The following is a 22,752-nucleotide window of genomic DNA, read 5'->3' as shown; positions in this document are numbered from 1 at the left end:
GAAGTTGCCACAAGTTCTGTGGCTGAAAAAAGACAACACTTTTGAATACTAAATAGAAAAATGGATACCAACTTAATGAACGAATGTTCAAGTATTATTTGGGCCAGCTTCAGTTATAACAACATTTGTCACACAACATTTAATCTGAAAGCGATCAGTTTGGAATTAAACCCATAAATATTCAAAAATGTTGCTGGAAAGAAATAAACCGAGAGATTTCTGATTGTATTCCTAGTAAAAAGTGCATGGTGGATGTGTCTGTATGTTTGTATGTGTATGTGTGTGAACATGTGTGTATGTTCATGTGTGTGAGATGAGAGCAGAGGTCAGTTACTCTCTGGTGGGCAGGGTTAATTGGTATGCTGCATTGACCGGTACGCTATGACACAACCTCTAGAACCTCTAGTCCCACCAGCGCAATGCTACTGCACAAGGCTTCTTCACTTCACTAATTACTGCATAAATATTCCAATTAGGCTACTGCAACTGATGAAAGAGCTCTGCCCTCCTGATGAGGACGTGTGAGTATGTGTGTGTAAGTCTGTGATAAATTGTTCATCTCTCCTCAGTACCCTGCCATAGCTCCATCTGACACTACGTCCTATGGTGAGGATACTGACATTTCCACAGCGTTTGATTAAATGCTGCTCTAGCGGAGAACTGGCTCTTCTGGGCTGTCAGTGAGCCCATTAAGCAAATGCAGGCATTCAGTACGGATACAACAGTGGGTAACAGTACACTGAAAAAACGGGCCTTTGAATTTACATGATTCAAATGTGTCAGTCCATTGCACATACATAAAATATGTCACCTCAACATAATTCCTGTCAAAAGACGTAAACTGAAAGACAACAATTGTGTTTGATCATGTGCAACTATGTAAGCCTATTAAATCATGTAAGTCTACATTCACATTACAAGCCTAATTCTGATTTTTTTTCTGGTTCTAATCCCAGTCTTTTGGCATTGATTGTTCATATGTTGGTGTTGATAAGAAGGCTGTTGGGGAGATCTCTGTACAAGGCAGTGAACTAATTTGTAAATAGTTCATTCCTTTTAGTGAGTCATTAAACTCACCTTTTTAACTCCATGAAGCTGCTTCCTTGTCTTTGCTTGGTCACACCCTCAAACCCACCATAATCAATTCCCACTGGCTGCATGTATCTGATCTAAGACCACAGGCTACATTCACAGTACAAACTTCATTGCTCAATTCAGATTTTTCTCATCTAATTTGATGGTTTACATTAGCATGGGTAGGTGACACATATCTTGTCCTCTGTGCTCTTGTGCTCTGAAACGACCCACACGTGTACATCATAATCAACAATGTCATGCGAATGAATCATGAGCGTCATGAACAACAAATAACAAGCTGCCATCGCAAAGATAATTTGGTCTGAGAAGCTGTCGGCTGCCGAAAGAAGACGAAGGTGAATAAAGGGTCAAATGCATTGTTTTAGCACTGTTTACTTGTGCTTATTTCAAGTTAGGTGCTGCAGCCATGTTAAAATTAGAACAACTCCAAATAAAAGCTCAAAAAGGCCTAATTTATACCACTTTAGCTTGCAAATGAAAATGTTATTTAAATCTGAAGCACTTAGTTAATTTTTTTTTGGTGATGTAGTCAGCCAGTGATGTAGAATTCTGCTTGGATTCAAGTTGTAATTTTTAGTATTTGAAACTTGGATTCAATTTTCTTTGAATTGAGACTTCCAGATTATGACCAGGCTAAGACCTAGTCTTGGACTTGGACTTGGATCTGAAGGTGAGATGGCTTGAACTTCAGAACTGTTGGCTTGGGTATTGCACAAAGCAGGATTTCTCAGTTAAACCTCAGAACCCTTTGGTCTTAGGTTTCAACTCTGGAATCTGAATCTAGTTTCCAGTCCTGGAATGTATTATCATTCATAGTCAACTGAACAGTTAATGTAATTAACTGGCTACATAGTGTCATAATACCTACCAGTGAGTAAAAATTCATATCCTGAAAGTGGATACAAGGTCCTAAGTCGAAGGCCTCTGCCTTGAAATTTACTGCTCGAGATAACACAACCATTGTGTAATGTGATATTAATTAATTCTCACTCAGCTTACCATTGAAATTGCAAATCCTAAACATTAAACAAAAGCCACATTTGTATTTGTACATGGAAGAAGAGATATGTAATTTTGATCCGAATTTGATGAAAAGTTATTGTTGTGTAGAGTCTTGTTTCCTTTACATTTTTACCTCTTATTTGTAATTACTAATGTAGTTGTGTTGTACTGTTTTACTTTTTTACTTTTAAATATTGTAGGAAAATTACAGTAACATTTATATGAGTTAACCAGATTATTAAAGTCAAGTCTGTCCAACAGGAGGTCAGAGATAGTCATGTGAAAAGATGAGAACACCCCATGAAAATCTTTGTCTTTTTAAACATTTAAACATAAGGGCATTTGATCTCCATTGTAACATTGTTGTAACAATGTTGAGAGATAAAGGTAACATAACAAATAAAACTGAAGAAATGTCTTAGAAAAAACAATTTGTAAAATGTAAAAAACAGAACTGCAATTTTCTTGTGAGGAAGACATTCGAACACCCCCATATTTATTACTCCTTAAAATGCCTAAAATTATTACAGCTGCAAATGATTAGAACATCATTAGAAAGGATTTTTGAAAAACCTGCCTTATTTAAACCTCTAATATTTAGTCTGAGTTGCTCTTGATTGTTGAAGTGAGTGGTATCACCATGGCAAGATCTAAAGAGCACACAAAGGCCTTCAGAAAGAAGGCTGTAGATGCACAGAGTCTGGGAAAGGACTTAAAAAGATCTCAAAACAATTAGAAATCAGGCATTCCATGGTCCAGAGATAATTTACAAGTGGAGAACATTTAAAATAACTGCCAAAATGACCAGGTCGTGCCATCCTAGCAAGTTCAGCCCAAGAACAGACTGTACAATGCATAAAAAAGTCTCCAACAATCCTAAAATGTCACTGCAGGACCTACAGGTATTGTCACAGGTACATGCAGCTAACATCAGAAAGAGACCGCACAAGTTTGAGTTTCTTGGGAGGTGCTTGCCAGAAAACACCAAGACAAATAGGATTTCTGGAACAATGTGCTTTGGAAAGATTAATCCAACATTGTATTATATGGGCACAGTAATAGAAGAACATGTTTGGCACAAGCCAAACACAACATTTGAGCACAAGAACGTTATAACAACTGCGAAGAAGTGGAAATGTCATGTTATGAAGCTGCTTCACTGTAGTAGGGCCAGGCAAGCTCTCTACCACAGAAACCACTATGAACTCTTTATTGTACCGGGGGTGCTTGAGGAAAATTTGACACCATCTGTCCAACAACTGAAGCTGAAGTGGGCCATGCAACATGACAATGCCCAAAAACATTCCAGTAAATCCACCTAGGAATAGACCAAAAGAAAGAAATGGAGAGTTCTGGAATGGCCAAGTCAAAGCCCAGATCTTAATCCTATTGAGATGCTGTGGTATGATTTGAAATGAGCTGTGCATGCAAGAAAATCCTCACAGAAAACATCACAGCATCGAAAACACTGAAAAATTGGGAAAAAGAGACTGTTAGATGGTTATAGGTAACTATAACCTATAATCAAGGTTATTTCAGGGGGAAATAGTTGCTATTAGGGCATAGGGTGTCCTAAGTTTTTCTTAAGTAAGTAACTGGAATCTTTTCAATAGTCTTTTTTAATTGTTTGAAAGAAGATCAAATATTAATATGTCCACATTTCATAATAAAGTGCTGTCCTATTTTTTTTTCACATGACTATATTCCTGTCAGACAGGCTTCATTTGTGGTTAAAGTTATCCAGCTAAGCAGAGAAATTCTGCTCTGTGAAATCTGGCCTTTAAATGACTACAACACTGCCTTGCAGCAGGCACAATACAGTTTGTCATAATTATGGTACTTTAGGTCAGTTATTTATTTTTCAAATAAATAATAGGATGATTAAAAATAAATAAACAGGATGATTCACTTTGCAACCTGTGTGTGTCTATTATTAACTCTGATAGAAGGTATGTAAACCCACAGGTGTGCCCTAGTTCTGGTGGTGGAGCACAGGTGGCAGGCAGAGGGTGTTACTGAGCACAGGTGGGAGGCAGAGTGATTAATGGGTGTTACCTCACCTGCATCATGAGCACAGAGCACCAGCCTGCTACAGCACACAGACCTACATACTGCAGACCAATAGCCACCAGCACATGGACCTACATACTGCAGAACAGTAGCCACCAGGACACATGCTGATGAGCGAAAAGATTATAACTACTTGTTGACTAAAGCCACAATAGCTTGTCTGTTGGTTAAGACCAAACAGGAAAGCACTCATCACCCTTGCACATCAGTAAACCTTTGGTGCCCAGCACTGTGTCACCAATTCATGGTTTGTCCCTACTCAGATCACTTTCAGGCCGTACTCACCTCTGTGAGCACAACAGTTCCAAACCAGTCGTCTGGCCATAACAACTTGATCCTTGTCAAAGTCGCTTGGGTCTTCATGCCTGCCTATTTCTTCCGGATCCATGTCAACTACAAGAACTGACTCTTCACTTACCATCTAATATATCCCAGACTTTGACATGCACTGTTTAAAGATAATCAACATTACTCACTTCATCTGTGGTCATAATGTTTTGACTCATCTGTGTAGGTCTACAAACGGCAGAGAAACAGCCAATAACACATAGACCTACATACCAACAGATACAAAACAGACTTACTTAACACAGATCAACAGATATATGCTACAGCACACAGGCCTATAAATTGAACACAAATAGTCACCAGCACACAGATCTATATACGGTAGACCAATGGCCACAACACACAGACCTACATAATTCAAACCACTGCCACCAGCACATAGACCTACATACTGCAGAATGATAGCCACCAGCACACATAGACCTACATACTGCAGACCAATAGCTACTAGCACATAGATCTGCGTGCTGTAGCCTGATAACCACTAGCACATAGACCTACAAACTGCAGATCAATAGCTACTAGCACTACAACTGTTACAACACACAGACCTATGTACATATTGCAGTCTAACAGTTATCTGTTACACCAATGGTCACTAGCACACAGATCAATATACGGTAGACTTATGGCCGCAGCTCGCCTAATATGCTGCTGGTCCACTGTGTGCCTTTGACAGGATGCCAGTGACCAGTTGTCTCCTGTAATCATCATTAAAAAAAAGAATAAAGCCACAGTAGCCCTTCTGTTTGGTTAAGACCAAATACTGATAGCCACTAATACAGACCTGCATGCTGTAGACTGATAGCCACCAACACACAGACCTACATACTGCAGACCAATAGTTAGTAGGACATATACCTACATACTGCAAACCGACAGCCACTAGCACTAGCACTGTTACAGTACATAGATCTATGTACATGCTGCAGACTGAAACATACCAGACCAATAGATATTTGCTACAAAACTGGTAGCTTTGTTATAGCACATGCCTCAGTGATGCTTCATTTACCGGCAACCTATGTCTCTACTTGCTGCTCTGTTGATTAAAAAGGAATTAACAAAGCCATTATGGGTTTAGTCAATAGGCTATATTAAATAAATAAAACCAAAGCACAAAAACAATAACACTTTCACTACCTCCTTTCTATTGCTGATATTAAATCAATATTTTCTACCTGGATTATAACCCTCGGCTATCATCAATGTGCAGTTATTGACCTACAGAGAGAAAGAGAGAGAGAAAGCAGGAGAAAGTAACATGTAGCCTCGGCAGAGGAAAAATGAGGGATGAAGCAGCACAGAAAGATGAAGGAGATACAAAGACTCTGCCGAAGGTCTGCTGATGTACTCTGGCATGGCTTGTGTTGACCCCTGTGTGACCTCACTCATTAGCGCAAAGAGAGGTTAAGGGAAGCTTTATAAATCTGTGTATGTGTGCAAGACACAGAAAGAGAGGGTGAGTGAGGGAGAGAGATTAAAGAAGTATGCTAATCAGCAAGGAGGTAAGAGCTGGAGGGATGTAGAAGCTGGGTCCACTCCATGACCCCTAATGTGTGTTTGAGCATAACATTGATCAAGCTTGCTTGGCAGCTACAGTTGGTTTTATCTGAGTAGAGCACTCAAGGCAAAGAAGAATAAGACAAGCTCTTAGTATCTCAGATTTGGCTTTGGTTGTGCATTAGAGGACAAATTTTCATTTCTGCATTCTACTAATCAGCTCAGCTCTGTAGGGTTTCCTTTGTCTGGTTTCGTTGTACAATAGGGGTTTATATGTCTATTCAACTCAAAACGTAGCTGAGTATTTGTCAAAAACCAATAGAAAAAATGTTAGACTGCAAAAAAGTAGACTGCAGGACTTTTTTGTGGTATTTTAGTTAGCAAGCTCACACAGTCTACCTGCAGAGCACATGTGACTATCACTGATGTAAACAGCATGCTAAAATCACCAGAGCTATCAGACTCTTGCCTCTTACGTCTCTCTGTGCTGCTATGTACTGGTTTAATCAATCCAATGGGAGAGAACCAACTACATGTTAGTTAGTAAAAATGCCTCTTTGCATACCATGACCGAAAAAAGTTCATGAAATCTTATTTTTAAAAACTATTCAAGAATTTTTGTTGAAGCCAAGCAGTAACTAATGAGATCTTCTTGTGTGTTTGCAGACTGATGTACCACTTTATTTCTGGCAAGTCTGCTTTTGTTGTGCATACAGCTGGGGCATAGCTACTCCCACTAACCCAGATTTCTGATCGTAAAAAAAAAAATCTTAGATGCCAATGAAAATATTCAAAGGTAAAAGGTGCTGAATTCTGATGACATTATTCTACCTTGAATAAATAAAAGAGACTAATAAAGCTCTAACCTTGGTTATTGCAATTTTTTTGCAGATGCTATCACCATAGCAAGCTTTATTATAGACTACTTACCTAGCTAACAAGTTATTTGAACAAGGTAAAGAAAACAAAGTTCAACTCTGTGAAAAAGCACCAATAACATTGTTATCTTTAAACATTCACCCTAGATGTCTATGCATAGTGCTGTAAAATGTAAGCTCCTGGTTAATTAGCCTTTACCCACTGTGATGTGCTCTCAGTTGTTATAGTTACTAATGTGGGCAGTTACATGCAAGATGAGCAATCGTGTGTTGTTTGTTTAATATTTGAATGTTTTTCCCCTTTCATTATAGTAATGGGTGGGCAATTTTCTAATCATTTAGATGTAACAAAGTTGGCTAGGTGGTGTTCATCATAGTCACTTCGCCAATGTCTCTGAGCTTTAATGCTTACTATCTGGCCCACTCAACCTGTAACTAGGCCCCACTAAAATGAAATTATGGCTGCATCATTGGCATACAATTCACGGCTGTCAAACACCCCCTTTCTGATCTAGTCTGAGAGACTGTTTTCAGTGTATTTGCCATTGTGTTTTTTTTTTTTTTTATACAGAAAAATTGCTTTCTGGACCCTGTTATGATCTGTTCACTACTGTTTTTTTCTGTTGCAGATTTTCATTATTATCTTTTCAAATTTAAGTTAATAAAAAATAAATAGTATACTGTAATTAAGTGCAAATTCTTTGCAAATTAAGTGCAAATTCTTCTTTTAATTATTTTTCAACATCTGTCACATTATCTGTCTTGACATTTGATCGCTATTTTTGCAAGACAATTTGGATTTTAATTTCATTATAACTATAACTTTCTCAATCATTACAGAATTATCTACAGCTCTGTCCCTCATTCATTTATTTTTTACAATTTCCAAGTTTTCTACTAATTATTTGAGAACTAAGGACTAGAATATTAGTCATTTTATACACTTGTTTGCCAAATTCCAAAAATTTTCATCAGCAGTATACAGTGGTGCTTGAAAGTTTATGACCCCTTTAGAATTTTCTATATTTCTGCATAAATATGACCTAAAACATCATCAGATTTTCACACAAGCCCTAAATGTAGATTAAGAGAACACAGTTAAACAAATAACACAACAATATTATACCTGGTCATTTGTTTATTGACGAAAATGATCCAATAATACATATTTGTGAGTGGCAAAAGTATGTGAACCTTTGCTTTCAGTATCTGGTGTGACTGCATCTAAACATTTCTGGTAACTGTTGATCAGTCCTGCACACCGGAATTTTAGCCCATACCTACAGAACAGCTTCAACTCTGGGATATTGGTGGATTTCTTCACATTAACTGCTCGCTTCAGGTCCTTCCACAACATTTCGATGGGATTAAGGTCAGGACTTTGACTTGGCCGTTCCAAAACATTAACTTTATTCTTCTTTAACCATTCTTTGGTAGAAAAACTTGTGTGCTTAGGGTCGTTGTCTTGCTGCATGACCCACCTTCTCTTGAGATTCAGTTCATGGACACATTTTCCTTTAGAATTCTCTGATATAATTCAGAATTTATTGTTCCATCAATGATGGCAATCAGTCCTGGCCCAGATGCAGCAAAACAGGCACAAACCATGATACTACCACCACCATGTTTCACAGATGGGATAAGGTTCTTATGCAGGAATACAGCGTTTTCCTTTCTCCAAACATAATGCTTTTCATTTAAACCAAAAAGTTCTATTTTGTTCTCATCCGTCCACAAAATATTGTTCCAATAGCCTTCTAGCTTGTCCACATGATCTTTAGCAAACTGCAGACAAGCAGCAATGTTCTTTTTGGAGAGCAGTGGCTTTCTCCTTGCAACCATGCCATGCACACCATTGTTGTTCAGTGTTTTCCTGATGGTAAACTCATGAACATTAACATTATCCGACGTGAGACAGGCCTTCAGTTGCTTAGAAGTTACCCTGGGGTCCTCTGTGATCTCGCCAACTATTGCACACTTTGCTCTTGGAGTGATCTTTGTTGGTCAACCACTCCTGGGGAGGGAAACAGTGGTCTTGAATTTCCTTGAATTTGTACACAATCTCCCGCGACCCTGAGGGAGAAGCGGCTTAGAAAATGTGTGTGTGTGTGTGTGTGTGTGTGTGTGTACACAATCTTTTCCAGCCTGATGAGCATGAACAACTCTTTTTCTGAGGTCCTCAGAAATCTCCTTTGTTTAGGTCATGATACACTGATACACTTCCATAAACATGTGTTATGAAGAGCAGACTCTGACAGATTCCTGTTCTTTAAATAAACAGGGTGCCTACTCACACCTGATTGTCATCCTATTGATTGAAAACAGCTGACTAATTTCACCTTCAAATTAACTGCTAATCCTACAGGTTCACAAACTTTTGCCACTCACAAATATGCATTATTGGATCATTTTCCTCAATAAACAAATGACCAGGTATAATATTTTTGTGTCATTTGTTTAACTGGGTTCTCTTTTATCTACTTTTAAGACTGAAAATCTGATGATGTTTTAGGTCATATTTATGCAGAAATATAGAAAATTCTAAAGGGTTCACAAACTTTCAAGCACCACTGTACATACACACAGACCACACAATGTTAGAAAATAATCACATGTTGCTAGAGTGGTGCAGGTGCAGTGTTGAGACTGACCTCTCTGTCCAGGCCGGCTGCGATAGTGCTGATCTCTCCTGTAGCTCCATTGATGGTGAACATGTTGGGGATAGGGATGTGTGGGCTTTGGTTCAGGATGCGGTAGTGTACTAGGCCGTTGGGCATGGTGCTGTCATCAGCGTCGAACGCAGTCACACGCATCACGGACGTACCTGCGGAAAGAGTGTGCGAACACAGTTATGCTTTTGAATGGATCACTAACTAAATGACTCACTCCCTTTTGTAGTCTTTTAACATTTTGTGTGGAAATGACTAATTATAAACACACACACATGCACAATGAATAACAGCACACGAGGAACTCATTTTATTATGAACTAAAAGTAACAGCCCATGATTCTGAACAATAGTCAGTCTAGTGATGGATGTTTCAATTAATTTTGTGGTCAAGTACTTTAACATTAACTGAAATTGCTTTTATGCTGTGCTGTATTTAGAGCACTAATTTACTATTTTATGGTGCTTTGCAGACAAACATTTCCAGAGCATCTTCCCATATAATTTACTGTTATCTCTGTAAAGTTACAGAGGTAGGCATATCTGTCAATGCCTGAAAATAAGTTGCAAACACCAAAGAACACGCAACTAGTTGCATGAATGCTTCACCACATAAAGACTTCCTAAACTGCCAACTTCCTTTGCTAGATGACAAATTAGGTGACTGAAAAAATATATTTTTTACAGTTTTAAAAATGGTAAATTTGTTTATCAAGCTAAATGTTACCTAGTCACCAATAACAAACAATTGCTTGCTGTGCACACTGTGAAACTGCTAAGTTGTTGTATATGCCACTTTGTTTTATACAGGTCATTTTTTGTTGTAGCAGTGCTACATATCATAAATTATTTGTGATTCATTGGTTTGCTCAGTCTCTAATTGTCGAAGTTGCTTACTTTGCCAGTTTTTATGATTCTTACTGTTGAAGATAAACATATTAAGCAACAAAATCTGATTTTCTGATAACATACGTAGAGTTCAGCTGTAATTCAGACAATTAGCAAATTCTAAGTACTTTTTTAGCAGCTGAATAAAAGGTTTATTTAGTGCACGGTTAGTCAACTACTTGCGCAAATATAACAACTAAACCCACAGTCTATCACACTTCTTTCCTGATCCTCCTGGTCAGTCTCACTCTCCTCACTTCTCTCCGGAATGCAGATTCTTAGCTGCATGCTCCTTTGCGCCAGCACCACCTTAAATTGAACTAGTTAACATGCTAACCACTCACTTCAGTAACATAGCAAATCCCCAGGTGCAGTAGTGCTCATGGGGTTTCTTTAGTTAGAGCTATGAGTCTCTGCATCACCTCCTACCCCGCTGTATATACCAGACTTAATGACATAACACCCTCCACTGTTGTTTTCACCATCATGAACATCATGAATTTGAGCATAACTGTGCTTACGTGTGTGGAGGAGTAGGAGACTTATTGGCCTTTACACCTAAGAACACGATTATCGATTTCAACTGGCTTGTCACCCATGGTCTCAAATGTGAGCGAGCAATTACAGCCCCTCTGCGCAAGCAAAATGAGAGGTAAACCCCATTTTTTCCCCTGTCGCAGGTGAAATGTCACTCTGTCACTCTCTGTTAATGTCATTCTTTCGTTCTTATGCTTAAGCCTCTGTGTCGTTCTGTATCATTGGCCTCTGAAGCACAGGGATAAAATCGACAATTACCTCAGAAAAAATTAACCAAAAAATAAAAACACAGTCAGTTTCTGCAAGTGGTAGGTAAAACAAAGGCACTCCAAAACAGACTTTCCAAACAATAGAAATGTTGCTTACAGTGTTTTGTTTTTTGCTGGCAGGCCAAGAACCAAAACAAATAAATATATTTTCAATTGCAAATTAGCTGGAATTTACATCAGCCAACTGGTACAAAAAGTTTCCAAACAGTTTCCAAGAGTTAGAGTTAAGATCAGCTCAGCAGGTGTTGTTTTTCAATTTTTTAAGAAATTAATCTCTAAGAAACCTGATAAAATCTTCCAAGCCTGTAAAAATGTCTACACTAAAAATATAATGCACTGAATTCACTTGTGGATATAAATTTCCACATGAGTAAAGTACATTATCACACAACTAAATATCATGTAAACTATTATTTAAATGTATATATTATATTAATGTGAATATTTAGAGTCTCATATGTATATACAGTTGCAAGAAAAAGCATGTGAACCCTTTGGGATTACTTGGATTTCTGCATAAATTGGTCATTATATGTGTTCTGATCTTCATCAGAAGTCACAACAATAGACAAACACAGTCTGCTTAAACTAATACTGTACAAAAATGTATGTTTTCATGTTTTTATTGAACACAACATGTGAACATTCACAGTGCAGGGTGGAAAAAGTATGTGAACCTTTGGATTTAATAACTGGTTGACCCTCCTTTGGCAGCAATAACCTCAACCAAATGTTTCCTGTATTTGACGATCAGACCTGCTCAATGGTCAGGAGGAATTTTGTACCACTCCTCTTTACAAAACTGTTTCAGTTCAGCAATATTCTTGGGATGTCTGGTGTGAATTGCTCTTTTGAGGTCATGCCACAGCATCTCGATCGTGTTGAGGTCAGGACTCTGAAAGGGCCAGTCCAGAAGGAGTATTTTCTTCTGTTGAAGCCACTCTGTTGTTGATTTACTTCTACGTTTTGGGTTGTTGTCCTGTTGCATCACCCATCCTCTGCTGAACTTCAGCTGGCAGACAGATGGTCTTAAGTTTTCCTGCAAAATGTCTTGATAAACTTGGGAATTCATTTTTCCATTGATGACAGCAATCCATCCAGGCCCTGAGGCAGCAAAGCAGCTCCAAACCATGATGCCCCCTCCACCATATTTCACAGTTGGGATGAGGTTTTGATGTGTGCTGCGCCTTTTTTGCTCTACACTTAGCGTTGTGTGGCCCTTCCAAACAATCCCGTTTTGGTTTCATCTGTCCACAGAATATTTTGCCAGTAGTGCTGTAGAACATCCAGGTGCTCTTTTACAAACTTCAAACATGCAGCAATGTTTTTTTTTTGGACAGCAGTAGCTTCCTCCGTGGTGTCCTCCCATGAACTCCATTCTTGTTTAATGTTTTACTTACTGTAGATTTGTCAACAAAAATGTTAGCACGTTATGTTAAAAATGTTAGCATAGCACCAATCTCATCACGTTGATTGGACTCCAGGTTGGCTGACTCCTGGCTCCAATTAGCTCTTGGAGAAGTCCTTAGCCTAGGGGTTCACATTCTTTTTCCACCCTGCAATGCGAATGTTCACATGTTGTGTTCAATAAACACATGAAAACAATTTTTTGTGCAGTATTAAGTTTAATCAGACTGTGTTTGTCTATTGTTGTGACTGAACACATTTAATGAGCAATTTATGCAGAAATCCAAGTAATCCCAAAGGGTTCACATACTTTTTCTTGCAACTATATATTTTTAAATTTGATATATTTTGGATTTAAGTACTACAATGGGGTCTTTCCCAAGATTTTCAACCACTTTCGCACCTGTGTTAATGCAATGACAATAAATGTGATTTGATTTGATTTGATCTATGCCCCACCCACAAATGTGTTCTTACTGTAGAGTAACAATCTTTTTGGAACATTTCAAATGTGTAAAGGTTGGATGTTTGCTGTTGTGTACTCAAACTAATGGTACCATAGCAACGTTAACTAAATTAAAAGGTTGGATGTTTGCTGTTGTGTACTCAAACTAATGGTACCATAGCAACGTTAACTAAATTAACACACCCCAGCATGTTAGCATAGCACTATAAACTACATTATCTAAACAAAGTGCACTACAATTTCTTTTTTATTTTATGTTGAATAGGAATTTAGTTCATATTCTGTACAGTCTTCCCACCCTGCTGACAGCTACGAAAGAAAGCATTTGTGGGCAGATCACAGATAGGTCAAGTGACCCTTTGCAAAATTAAACAAGTTTCAAGTCTTCCCTCCCTTAGTTGCTGTTGCTATGTTCATAAAACTAGCTACCATGCTGCCTTGTAGCATCTGTAGCACCCAAACAAGTCTGCAGCCCAAAGAAAATGATAGAAGCAAACAGATAAATGGATTTATAAGATGTTTGGTGCAGACATAAATATTCAGAAGTGACAATATGAACAGACAATTTCAGTAAAAAGCAAAAAACAATTCTGGAAATCATGTTTACATCAATAAAACTAGAGAAATCTTTTAGTGAATGGATGTAACAGTATCAGGTTTTGATGTCTAATAAGGAGATGTGAACAGCGGAAGCTGCCCCTACAGATACCTATTGCCAAAGCTAACCCTGGAGTAACTCTGTGTAGCACTACATGCTAAGGAGGACTTGTCATTTTGTGCACAAAAACTTTTAGCAAACTTTAGTGAAACAATATGAATGATATCACGAAAGCATTACATTACACAAACCATTTTAATCACAAATGTGTGTACTGTACAGTCCTGTTTACTCTGACTGATTAATCAAGCTGACTATCAGCAGCAAAATTCTAAAAAACTAGCTCCCCAATAAGACTTTTTGCACTTGTATTCTAATAATTTTGATTCATCTACTGCCGCTGCTGTTCTCACTGCAGATTTGTTTTGAGAAGTTTTTACTTCACTTAAGATGGTAAGTAACACTTTGAGACAGTTGCGACTGGCCGAGAGGCATGTCAATCTGCTTTGCAAACAGATTATTGCCAGTGAAGGGCAAAATGGTGTTAATGTAATATAGATTTTATTCATGTGGAAATAATGCAGATATTCTTTGTGAGATATTGTTCATTTAGTCCTTAGTTGGCCGCAACAGATCCTGATTGAACTACAGTTTCACAGGAGACACTGGCTCTGTTATAATTTCCAGAAGATCATTTCCATGACAACACCTTTGAAGGGATAATTGTGGCTAAGGGTTCTATTTCAAACTTCATTAAGTTTAGAAGTAGGATCTGTCATCAAGTCTGAGCAGAATGAGGAGGGAGAGCGAAGACGGAGCATGTGGAAACATGAAGTGAGACGAAAAACAATTACGCCCTCTCCTGATAGGACTACATCAATATTTGAACAACCAAAGGAAAAGAGAAAGGGAAAGGGAAGAGGGGAGCAAAGAGGGAAGCCTGTCAAATTTGTGAAAGAGAGAGAGAGAGAGAGAGAGAGAGAGAGTGAGAGTGAGAGAGACAGAGAACACAATTGCATGTCAAATGTCACCTTCAATTTTCAATGAGTCAAATTCTGTAACAGGATTATTTGCTCTTAGTGGGTAAAAGTGAGAAAGATGAACATACAGGAAACAGTTAACCTCTGAGCCTTTACAATTGCTCTTTAATTTGAAAACTAATTCGGAGCTGTAATTGCTTTTCGACTTAAATCAGTGGAGCTCAACATTCTTCCTTTTATTGTGGACGTGTAGGTTGGACAGCTCTCTCTCTCTCTCTCTCTCTGCCATACTTGTACAGGTGTGCACAAGTTGAACATAACCAGGCTGGAAACGAGCACAAACCCATTCATTTAACACTAAAATCAGACTGAGAATGGACAGAAACTATTTAATTTAGCAGTGAGAGAGTGAATGAAGGAAAGTTAAATGCTCAGACATGATTAAAACTTAGTCATAATAGAATTTGTACAAATCATGCACTAAATAACACCATGTAAACTGTATCAGTTGATGTCTTCAGTCATCAAACATAATAAATTCTGTTAAATGTTCTTTTACTCCTTCCCCAACGTATTTGGAACATGTTGCAGAACATCAAATTTGGAATGAGCATATATTTTTTAAAAAATCAAGTTTGTAAGGTAAACCATCAAATACTGTGTTTTCAATATAAAACAGGTCAAACAGAATTGACCAAACACTGCATTCTATTTTTTGGTATTTTGCATGTAGGCCAAATGTTTTTGGGTTTGTACATCCATGTCTTACCTCCAAATGAGTTCCCTACTAGCTGAAAGCAAACACTCCTGCTCAACATTGCATTTCAGTTAACACAAAAGGTGGGTTTATTTAGAAGTGCAAAAGCAGGATGTTGACTCTTTTTTATTAAGTTGGCACAACACAATTTAGTTTTTTCAGTGTATGAGATTGCATTAGCTAAAGAGGGACCTACATGAACTTCACCACCAATCCCACGCTGTTGATCTTTGTGGCTATTTCTTGATATCTGATTTAACAACAAGCTTTCTACATAACATTGTAAGAGCTCTTTACTATCATCACTTTGTCACAGCAAATGTAAGGTAGAGGTAAAGGTTCTTACTGAGAGTCCACATTTCCATACATGTATATGGTTTCATTGGGAAAAATAACCTGTATCTGCACTCTAGAGTTGAATGGCTGAACTTCATGAGCTGCAAAACCACTTAAGCATTCCTTAAAGCTAGAAACTATGAGTAGAGCATCAGAGGTGGTAGTGTTCAGCCCTTACCCTGAACCTCTACAAAGCTTTCAGTGTGGATTTCTCTGTTAGCAGTGTGGGTCGTTTGAGGACCATCAGAAGGCAAATCGGCTTTTTTGCAAAGGAGCCAGGGGCCAACTCTTGCTCCACGTCCATTAAGCCAATTGAAATGTCTTTGTCTCTCTCCCACTCTCTCTCTCTGTTTCTCTCTCTCTCTCATCCATCTTCAGCCCTACATTTTTCTTCTCTCCGGAGAGAAGACGTCAGAGCCTAATGAACCCCATGGCCCTGCTGCCCTGGGGAAAAAAAAATGCTTAAACCTCTGCTCACACTGTTAGCAAACTTTCCCGCCGCTCCACTCGCCAGAGGACAAATTGGGTGTGTGAGTGCACTCAGCTGGAATTTCTGAGGCTCTGCTCTCGTCACATGCAGTCCGCCTGCCTTTTTAACTCCAGCACTAAGAGGATCCCTGCGTCGAGGGCCATTTAGTAGAATGCGAGAACAGATGACGAGTTTGACTCATGAGTCAGTAAACAAGATTCAGTGGAAAGAACAGAGGTCCAGTAAAATTTTCAGAAATCTCAGAACATACAGTAGTAGCGTTTATAAAATTTCTGTATATTATGATATGTTCAGTCTCATATAGCTGTACTCAGACATCCAGATATGTACACATTTCTTTAGAGTAATTTAAATGTTATGCAATACATGTGAAAATTATTTCTGCTGAGTGATGCGTGCATGTGCACCAGTAGATGGACCTTAACAAAATGTTGGTGGTTTAGGTTTACAAATAGCAGTAAAAATGATGCAATGCATGTAATACCCTTACAAATCTGTAATGCATGTAATTCTTCCTGAAGCACTAATTTTAGTAGTATACCACAAATAAGTAGATAATGCACATATATACAGTACAAAACACAAAATGGTAGCCCTTTACCTCAATGGCTTATTTCAGTAATCATTCATCTCCTTCTGTGTATTCAGTTTGAGTCTAAGTTAATGTTAGTTAGTGAACATTAGAAAGACATATGGAAGAACCTGCCAGTCTCTTGGGGTTATAACCTTTTGCCCTGGTATAGTCTTTAACATAGCAGCCCACTAGAGGGACTGTCCTGTAGCCCAGCCAGTGAGACACCTCTGTTGGTCAACTGCATCACACAGTGACAGGGTCTCACAACCTGTTGCTCCAATCATGCCAAGAAATCTGCTTAAAACGGGTGCTACAGACAGCATGAATGACTGTAATATTTACTGAACTACAGCAGAGTCTGAGACACTGTACAAGACATATAAAGTTCAGGACTCAAACAACATCTAGTACTGCTTTTGCTTCTAAGCCAGATATAATATATAAAAATATATTTGTTTTTACTTAAGCTGTTAAATATTGGTCCTACTACTATATAATAGTTAATACCTATCATTGCAGCCAAGACATAAGAATCATTTATCAAGACCAGAAAGCATAAAGTGGTACTGGTGCATCTCTACAAATATCAAAGTGGCATACATCAGTATTGGCCAATACTGAACATTAAGGTACACGCATGAGATGGCAGAGCTAAAAACCTGGACATAAGTAATGAAGAAAGCATGGAGGCAGGATGCAAGTGGAAGTGTCCATAGTGGTAACAGGAACACAACAAGATAAGCAAAGAAAACCAAAACGACTAGAAAAACTCGTACTTGGAACACGTTGTATAGGGAAAGCCACTAGTATTGTGGACGACCCCATCCACCCCTCACATGGACTTTTTTCACTGCTGCTGTCTGGCAGAAGGTACCGGAGCATCCATGCCACCACTGCCAGACTCTGCAACAGCTTTATTCCTTAAGCAATCAGGTTTTTTAAACTCACAAGGACTGAGCTAACCCCCGCCCCCCCCCTCACACACATACTCCACACACACAACTCTTTTGATGCTCTACTTGCACTATCTGTAACATTGCTACTACACTCTGTTTTCACTGTTTTACTCAGGTTTTTTCTACCTCAGTAACTGCTGTGTTTATGTATGTCATCTGACTGCGTGACTCACAGATAACAGCATGTTAATATCTTTGCACCTTATTCCACTACTGAACAAGAAACAGCTTAGACAAATGATTAGAAGGAGGAGTTATAGACGCAACACAGGTGAGGGGCATTACAAGAAGGCCACGAAACCAAAACATAAACAAGAGCACATGGCTGAAAAATGAGACTGAGGTAGGAAAACGGTGCAGATACAGACAGAGGCAGAGCTAAGACATTGAATTACATTACATTACAAGCTACATAGACAATGGTAGTGCTACTGTTTAATTACTTGCATTGCCCATATTATTTGTTTGTGTAGGCTTAATGGCTTGGCTCTTTGTGTCTATAAAATAATCCATTTTTAGTATGAGCGGACCTGGTTGCCAAAAAGACAAGAACGCTGTAGACATTTGTGGCACAGTTAATGCCTTGTGGGTGTACAGCATCATCCGCTATCACATGCGCACAGATAAAAGTGGCTGGTTCACAAAAACCCCAGTTTAATTTGTGCCAAATCTGAATCATGACCAGAAATGAACTGAACTTAAATTGGATTAACTGTTATTAAGTATATAATCATTGGACGATTGCTTATGTGTGGGCTACAAAAGACGAGATTCAATTAATGTGCCTGTGTGTGCCTCCCAATGGGGGCCTCTCTAGAGAAAAAAGAAAAAAAATCTACCCAAAACATGGCATTTAGAGCTAAATTCCACTGATAGATTGAAATGATAAGTGGAGATACATGTGGGGATAGTGATAAGGCTTAGGCCCAGCATGCTCCTCTTTGACTATCGCCTGTACCACACTAGCAGGTGGGAAATCTGCCACAACACCTTTGGAAAGACTTTGATATGGTTTGTCTGTTGGGTGTAAGCCTTCAATGCCTTAAACAGATAATAACACTCTTTTGAGACTCATGTCAAGAAATACATACAAAAGAGAGTGACTGGTTTGATTAAAACTTCATAATCGTTGAACATCAACAGAACATGAAACATGCTGTCGTTTTCAACTCCCTGGGAACTTTCATCTCAGGGAAGAGCTCATAGTCGGCTTAAGTTAACACTTGTCAGTATGAATTTATGTTTTTGATTAAAAAAAAAAAACAACAGGAAAGGGTGCTTGTAGGGGAAAAACAGGCTGCAGTGTGTGTGCTTTTCTAGGCTAATTAGCAGCGGTTGGTCAGCGTGCTGCAGACCCACGCTCTACTGAAGAGAAACAAAACCTCTCTTTCTTTCTCGCTCTCTTTTGTTGTTTATGAATCCCCAGGAGGACAAAGTTTTCTGTAAGAAAACACTCCAAACTGTAAAGACTGAATGCTTCTTTTGAGAGCCCACTTCTCTGAGGCGTGACCCAACACAACACTTGGTTTAGAACGGACAGCTGATGAGCACTCGGCTGTCCTCGCCTGATAGCTGCTCCGCTGTGACCACAGAACCACACAGCATGTGGGGAAAAAAGTAAAGGAGAAAAACTGCACTGAACTTTGATCATACTGAGCAGGGCTGACAGTACAGGGAGTACAGCTCAAGGCACTGCTGTGGAGCTATTTGGCTTTACTGCAGAGAGGGCAAAAAAGGATAGAGGGCAATTAATAGACTTTGAACCTGACATCATCATCATCATTATCATTATCATTAACGATGTTACTGTCATCACCACAATGCCCATCGTCTTGCCAGAGATATTATCATCATCATTGTCATAAGTTTTTATGTTCGACATATAAAAAACTAGTCCATTCATAGTCCCTTTTACATGCATGCTAACATAGCCTGCTTTAACTGCAATATGAAACATATCTTCAATGACACAGCCACATATTCTCTGAGTTTCCTCTGTTGGAAAATAATCGTGTCCGTTTTTTCATTCTATGCTCATGGTATGACAAAATGCGAGGTGCCATTAAAGCTCATCTCACATTTGCTAAAAAGTAGCTGGACAAGCCCCATGCCTTTTGACATAATGTTCCATGGACAGACCAGTTCAAAGCATAATACCAACATTAAAACATGGTGATGCCCTGCGATGGACTGGCGACCTGTCCAGGGTGTATCCTGCCTTTTGCCCGAAGACTGCTGGGATAGGCTCCAGCATCCCCCCGCAACCCTGATGGAGAAGCGCCTTAGAAAATGGATGGATGGATGGATGGAAAACATGGTGATGGTTTTGTGAAGATATGAGGAAGTTTTGCTGCTATAAGAGCTAAAAACTGTGTCTGTTCGTCTATCTGAAACACAATCCAAAACACATAAGCAAACTCACAGATAAAGAGCTGAGAAGACACAAAATTAATATTTTGGAGTGGCCTTTCCAACCTACCAATACATCTGATATATATACCAATACAGCAGTTCTGCAAAGAGAAGCTTAAATGCCTTCACAACAATGTGAAAGGATGATATTAAGTTACAGGAAATGTTGGATGCAGTTATTGCTGGCAAAAAGGTCATAAAACAAGTTATTTAAGGAGGGGGCAATTACTTCTTCACAAAAAAAGAGAAAACAATTTAAAAAATGTCTTTTGTATTTGATAAGGCTATCATTGTCTGATGTTACATCCTAGGTAACGATGAAGCATTCATTGTGACAAATATGCAGTGATGGAGAAAACCAGGAAGGGGGCAAATACTTTTTCACAGCACTGTATTTGAGCTCCAGCTGCAGTTTGGATGTGTGCTTATTTTCGCTCAGAAAATAGACAAAACATGTCTGTTCTCACAGCTGCCGAGCGGGAGGAGGTACAGAAGTATAAAGTCCAGAACCAGCCAGTTCCGAGACAGTTTCTTCCCCCGGGCCATCAGGCTGCTGAACAGCCAGTAGTGCTGGTGTATCGGTCTATAGGCCTGTCACTGCACCTCTAAGTCATCATCTCCATGGACAATCACCACCTCATCCACATCTCATCAGACTCACTCTGATCCTCTGCACCTTCAACCTAGCAAATCTGTACTTACACTTATAGATTGACATCTTGTATTTTCTATGCATATCTTGTATAATCTGGATTTCTATATCAGTATTCTATCTGTGTACCTGCATCTCATTTATTATCTACCTCAGACTAACTGCACATACAGAATGGGTACAACAGTATATTTCATAGTTTTATTTCATAACTTATTACTGTACAATTGTACATTGGAATAGTGCAATACTAGTGTGTATTGTGTATATATGTATATTCAGTGTCTGTATATATATATATATATATATATATATATATATATATATATATATATATATATATATATATATGTATATCGTGGTGGAGAGGTTTGTGCCAATATGATCCTAGGAGCTATGCTGTCAGGGAGCTATGCTGTCAAAAGCTCCTGGTAGGGTCTCCCAAGGCAAACAGGTCCTAGGTGATGGGCCAGACAAAGGGTGATCCAAAAAAACCCCATATGATGAAAAAGAATAGGACCCAGTTTCCCTCGCCCGGATTAGGCTTACCGAGGCCTCACCCTGGAGCCAGGCCTGGGGGAGGGGCTCCTCAGCGAGCGCCTGGTGGTCTTTACCCATGGGTCCTGGACGGGCCCAGCCCGAAAGAGCTACATGGGACAACTCTCCCATGGGTGGTGAGTCCATGGGGGTCCGGTGCAATGTGGATCGGGTGGCGGCCGAAGGCGGGGGCCTTGGCGTTCCGATCCTCGGCTACTAAAACTGGCTCTCGGAACATGGAACATTACCCCTCTGACAGGAAAATAGCCCAAGCTAGAGTATGAGGCTGAGAGATACCAACTAGATAAAGTTGGGCTCACCTCAACACATGGCAAGGACTCTGGAACACTCTCTCGAGAGAGGGGTTGGACTTTATTCCACTCTGGAGTTGTAAAGGGTGAGAGGCGTCGGGCAGGAGTGGGCTTACTCCTAGCTCCCCGGCTCAGCACCTGTATGTTGGGGTTTTCTCCGGTGGATGAGAGGGTTATTTCCCTGTACCTTCGGGTTGGGGAACGGGCTCTGACTGTTGTCTGTGCTTATGCACCGAACGGCAGTTCAGAGTACCCGGCCTTCTTGGAGACCCTGGAGGGGGTACTGGAAAGTGCCCAATGTAATGTAAACATAGCCACTGATATCACCAGCATTGCCATTTTTATGTATACTTTTCTACAAAGTGACACCACTTTACTGGCCATGTTTGGTTACTTGTGAAACAAGCTTAAAGTTTGCAATTTGAAGCTAAATGCTCAACTGAAAACAGGAAGTTAACATTACTGTACCATGAACGCTAATATAGCATTCCTTCAAAGCTTGGCTTGTTCATCTCAGCATAACACAAATAAAACATTTTCTATGAAAATCATTGTCATCATGCCTGAAGCATACCTGGTTTGGATCCTTCCGGAACCGATCCGTTGTAGACCTGGTTTTTGAACTCGGGTCTGTTGTCGTTCATATCAATAACGTAGATATACAAATCGATGGGAGGCTCCATTTGATTTCCATTGACATCCACTGCATGAGCCCTCAGCTGTGGAAGGAAACAGCAATTTGTTATACATTTAAACATCTGTTACACGCCAGTACGTCTGTTTGTTTTAACATTTGTAAAATACAGCTTTGAAATAAACCTTCCTTTCAATCTAGATTAAAATCTTTCTTTAGAAAAGCCTGATAAACAATTAAGTAAATGTTTGCACTCACTCAATTACTACAAATAAAATTATATTAAAACCACAGTGAACTTCAGACTGCTTGTATGATGCTTTTGTATGGTAGCCCTTCTGTTCACATTTTTGTTGTGCGTGTTTTTCATTTCACAGAGG

The 22,752-nt window shown here is 39.2% G+C and overlaps 1 protein-coding gene across 2 annotated transcripts in view; it reads right to left on the bottom strand.

The window, feature by feature from the left end:
* cdh4 (cadherin 4, type 1, R-cadherin (retinal)) overlaps positions 1 to 22,752 on the bottom strand; it is a 324,747-nt gene that overhangs the window by 50,445 nt on the left and 251,550 nt on the right. For both annotated transcript variants that reach the window (XM_017712252.2, XM_037532428.1), the window contains 2 exons: positions 22,313 to 22,457; positions 9,551 to 9,723 (listed from right to left, as the gene is read on the bottom strand). In XM_017712252.2, the coding sequence (XP_017567741.1) occupies positions 9,551 to 9,723; positions 22,313 to 22,457 (318 nt within the window). The remainder of the gene's footprint in view (positions 1 to 9,550; positions 9,724 to 22,312; positions 22,458 to 22,752) is intronic.

Source organism: Pygocentrus nattereri, chromosome 21 (genome assembly GCF_015220715.1).
Source record: "Pygocentrus nattereri isolate fPygNat1 chromosome 21, fPygNat1.pri, whole genome shotgun sequence".
In the NCBI taxonomy this organism is placed as follows: Eukaryota; Metazoa; Chordata; class Actinopteri; order Characiformes; family Serrasalmidae; genus Pygocentrus; species Pygocentrus nattereri.
This window is presented reverse-complemented; position numbering and strand designations above follow the sequence as displayed.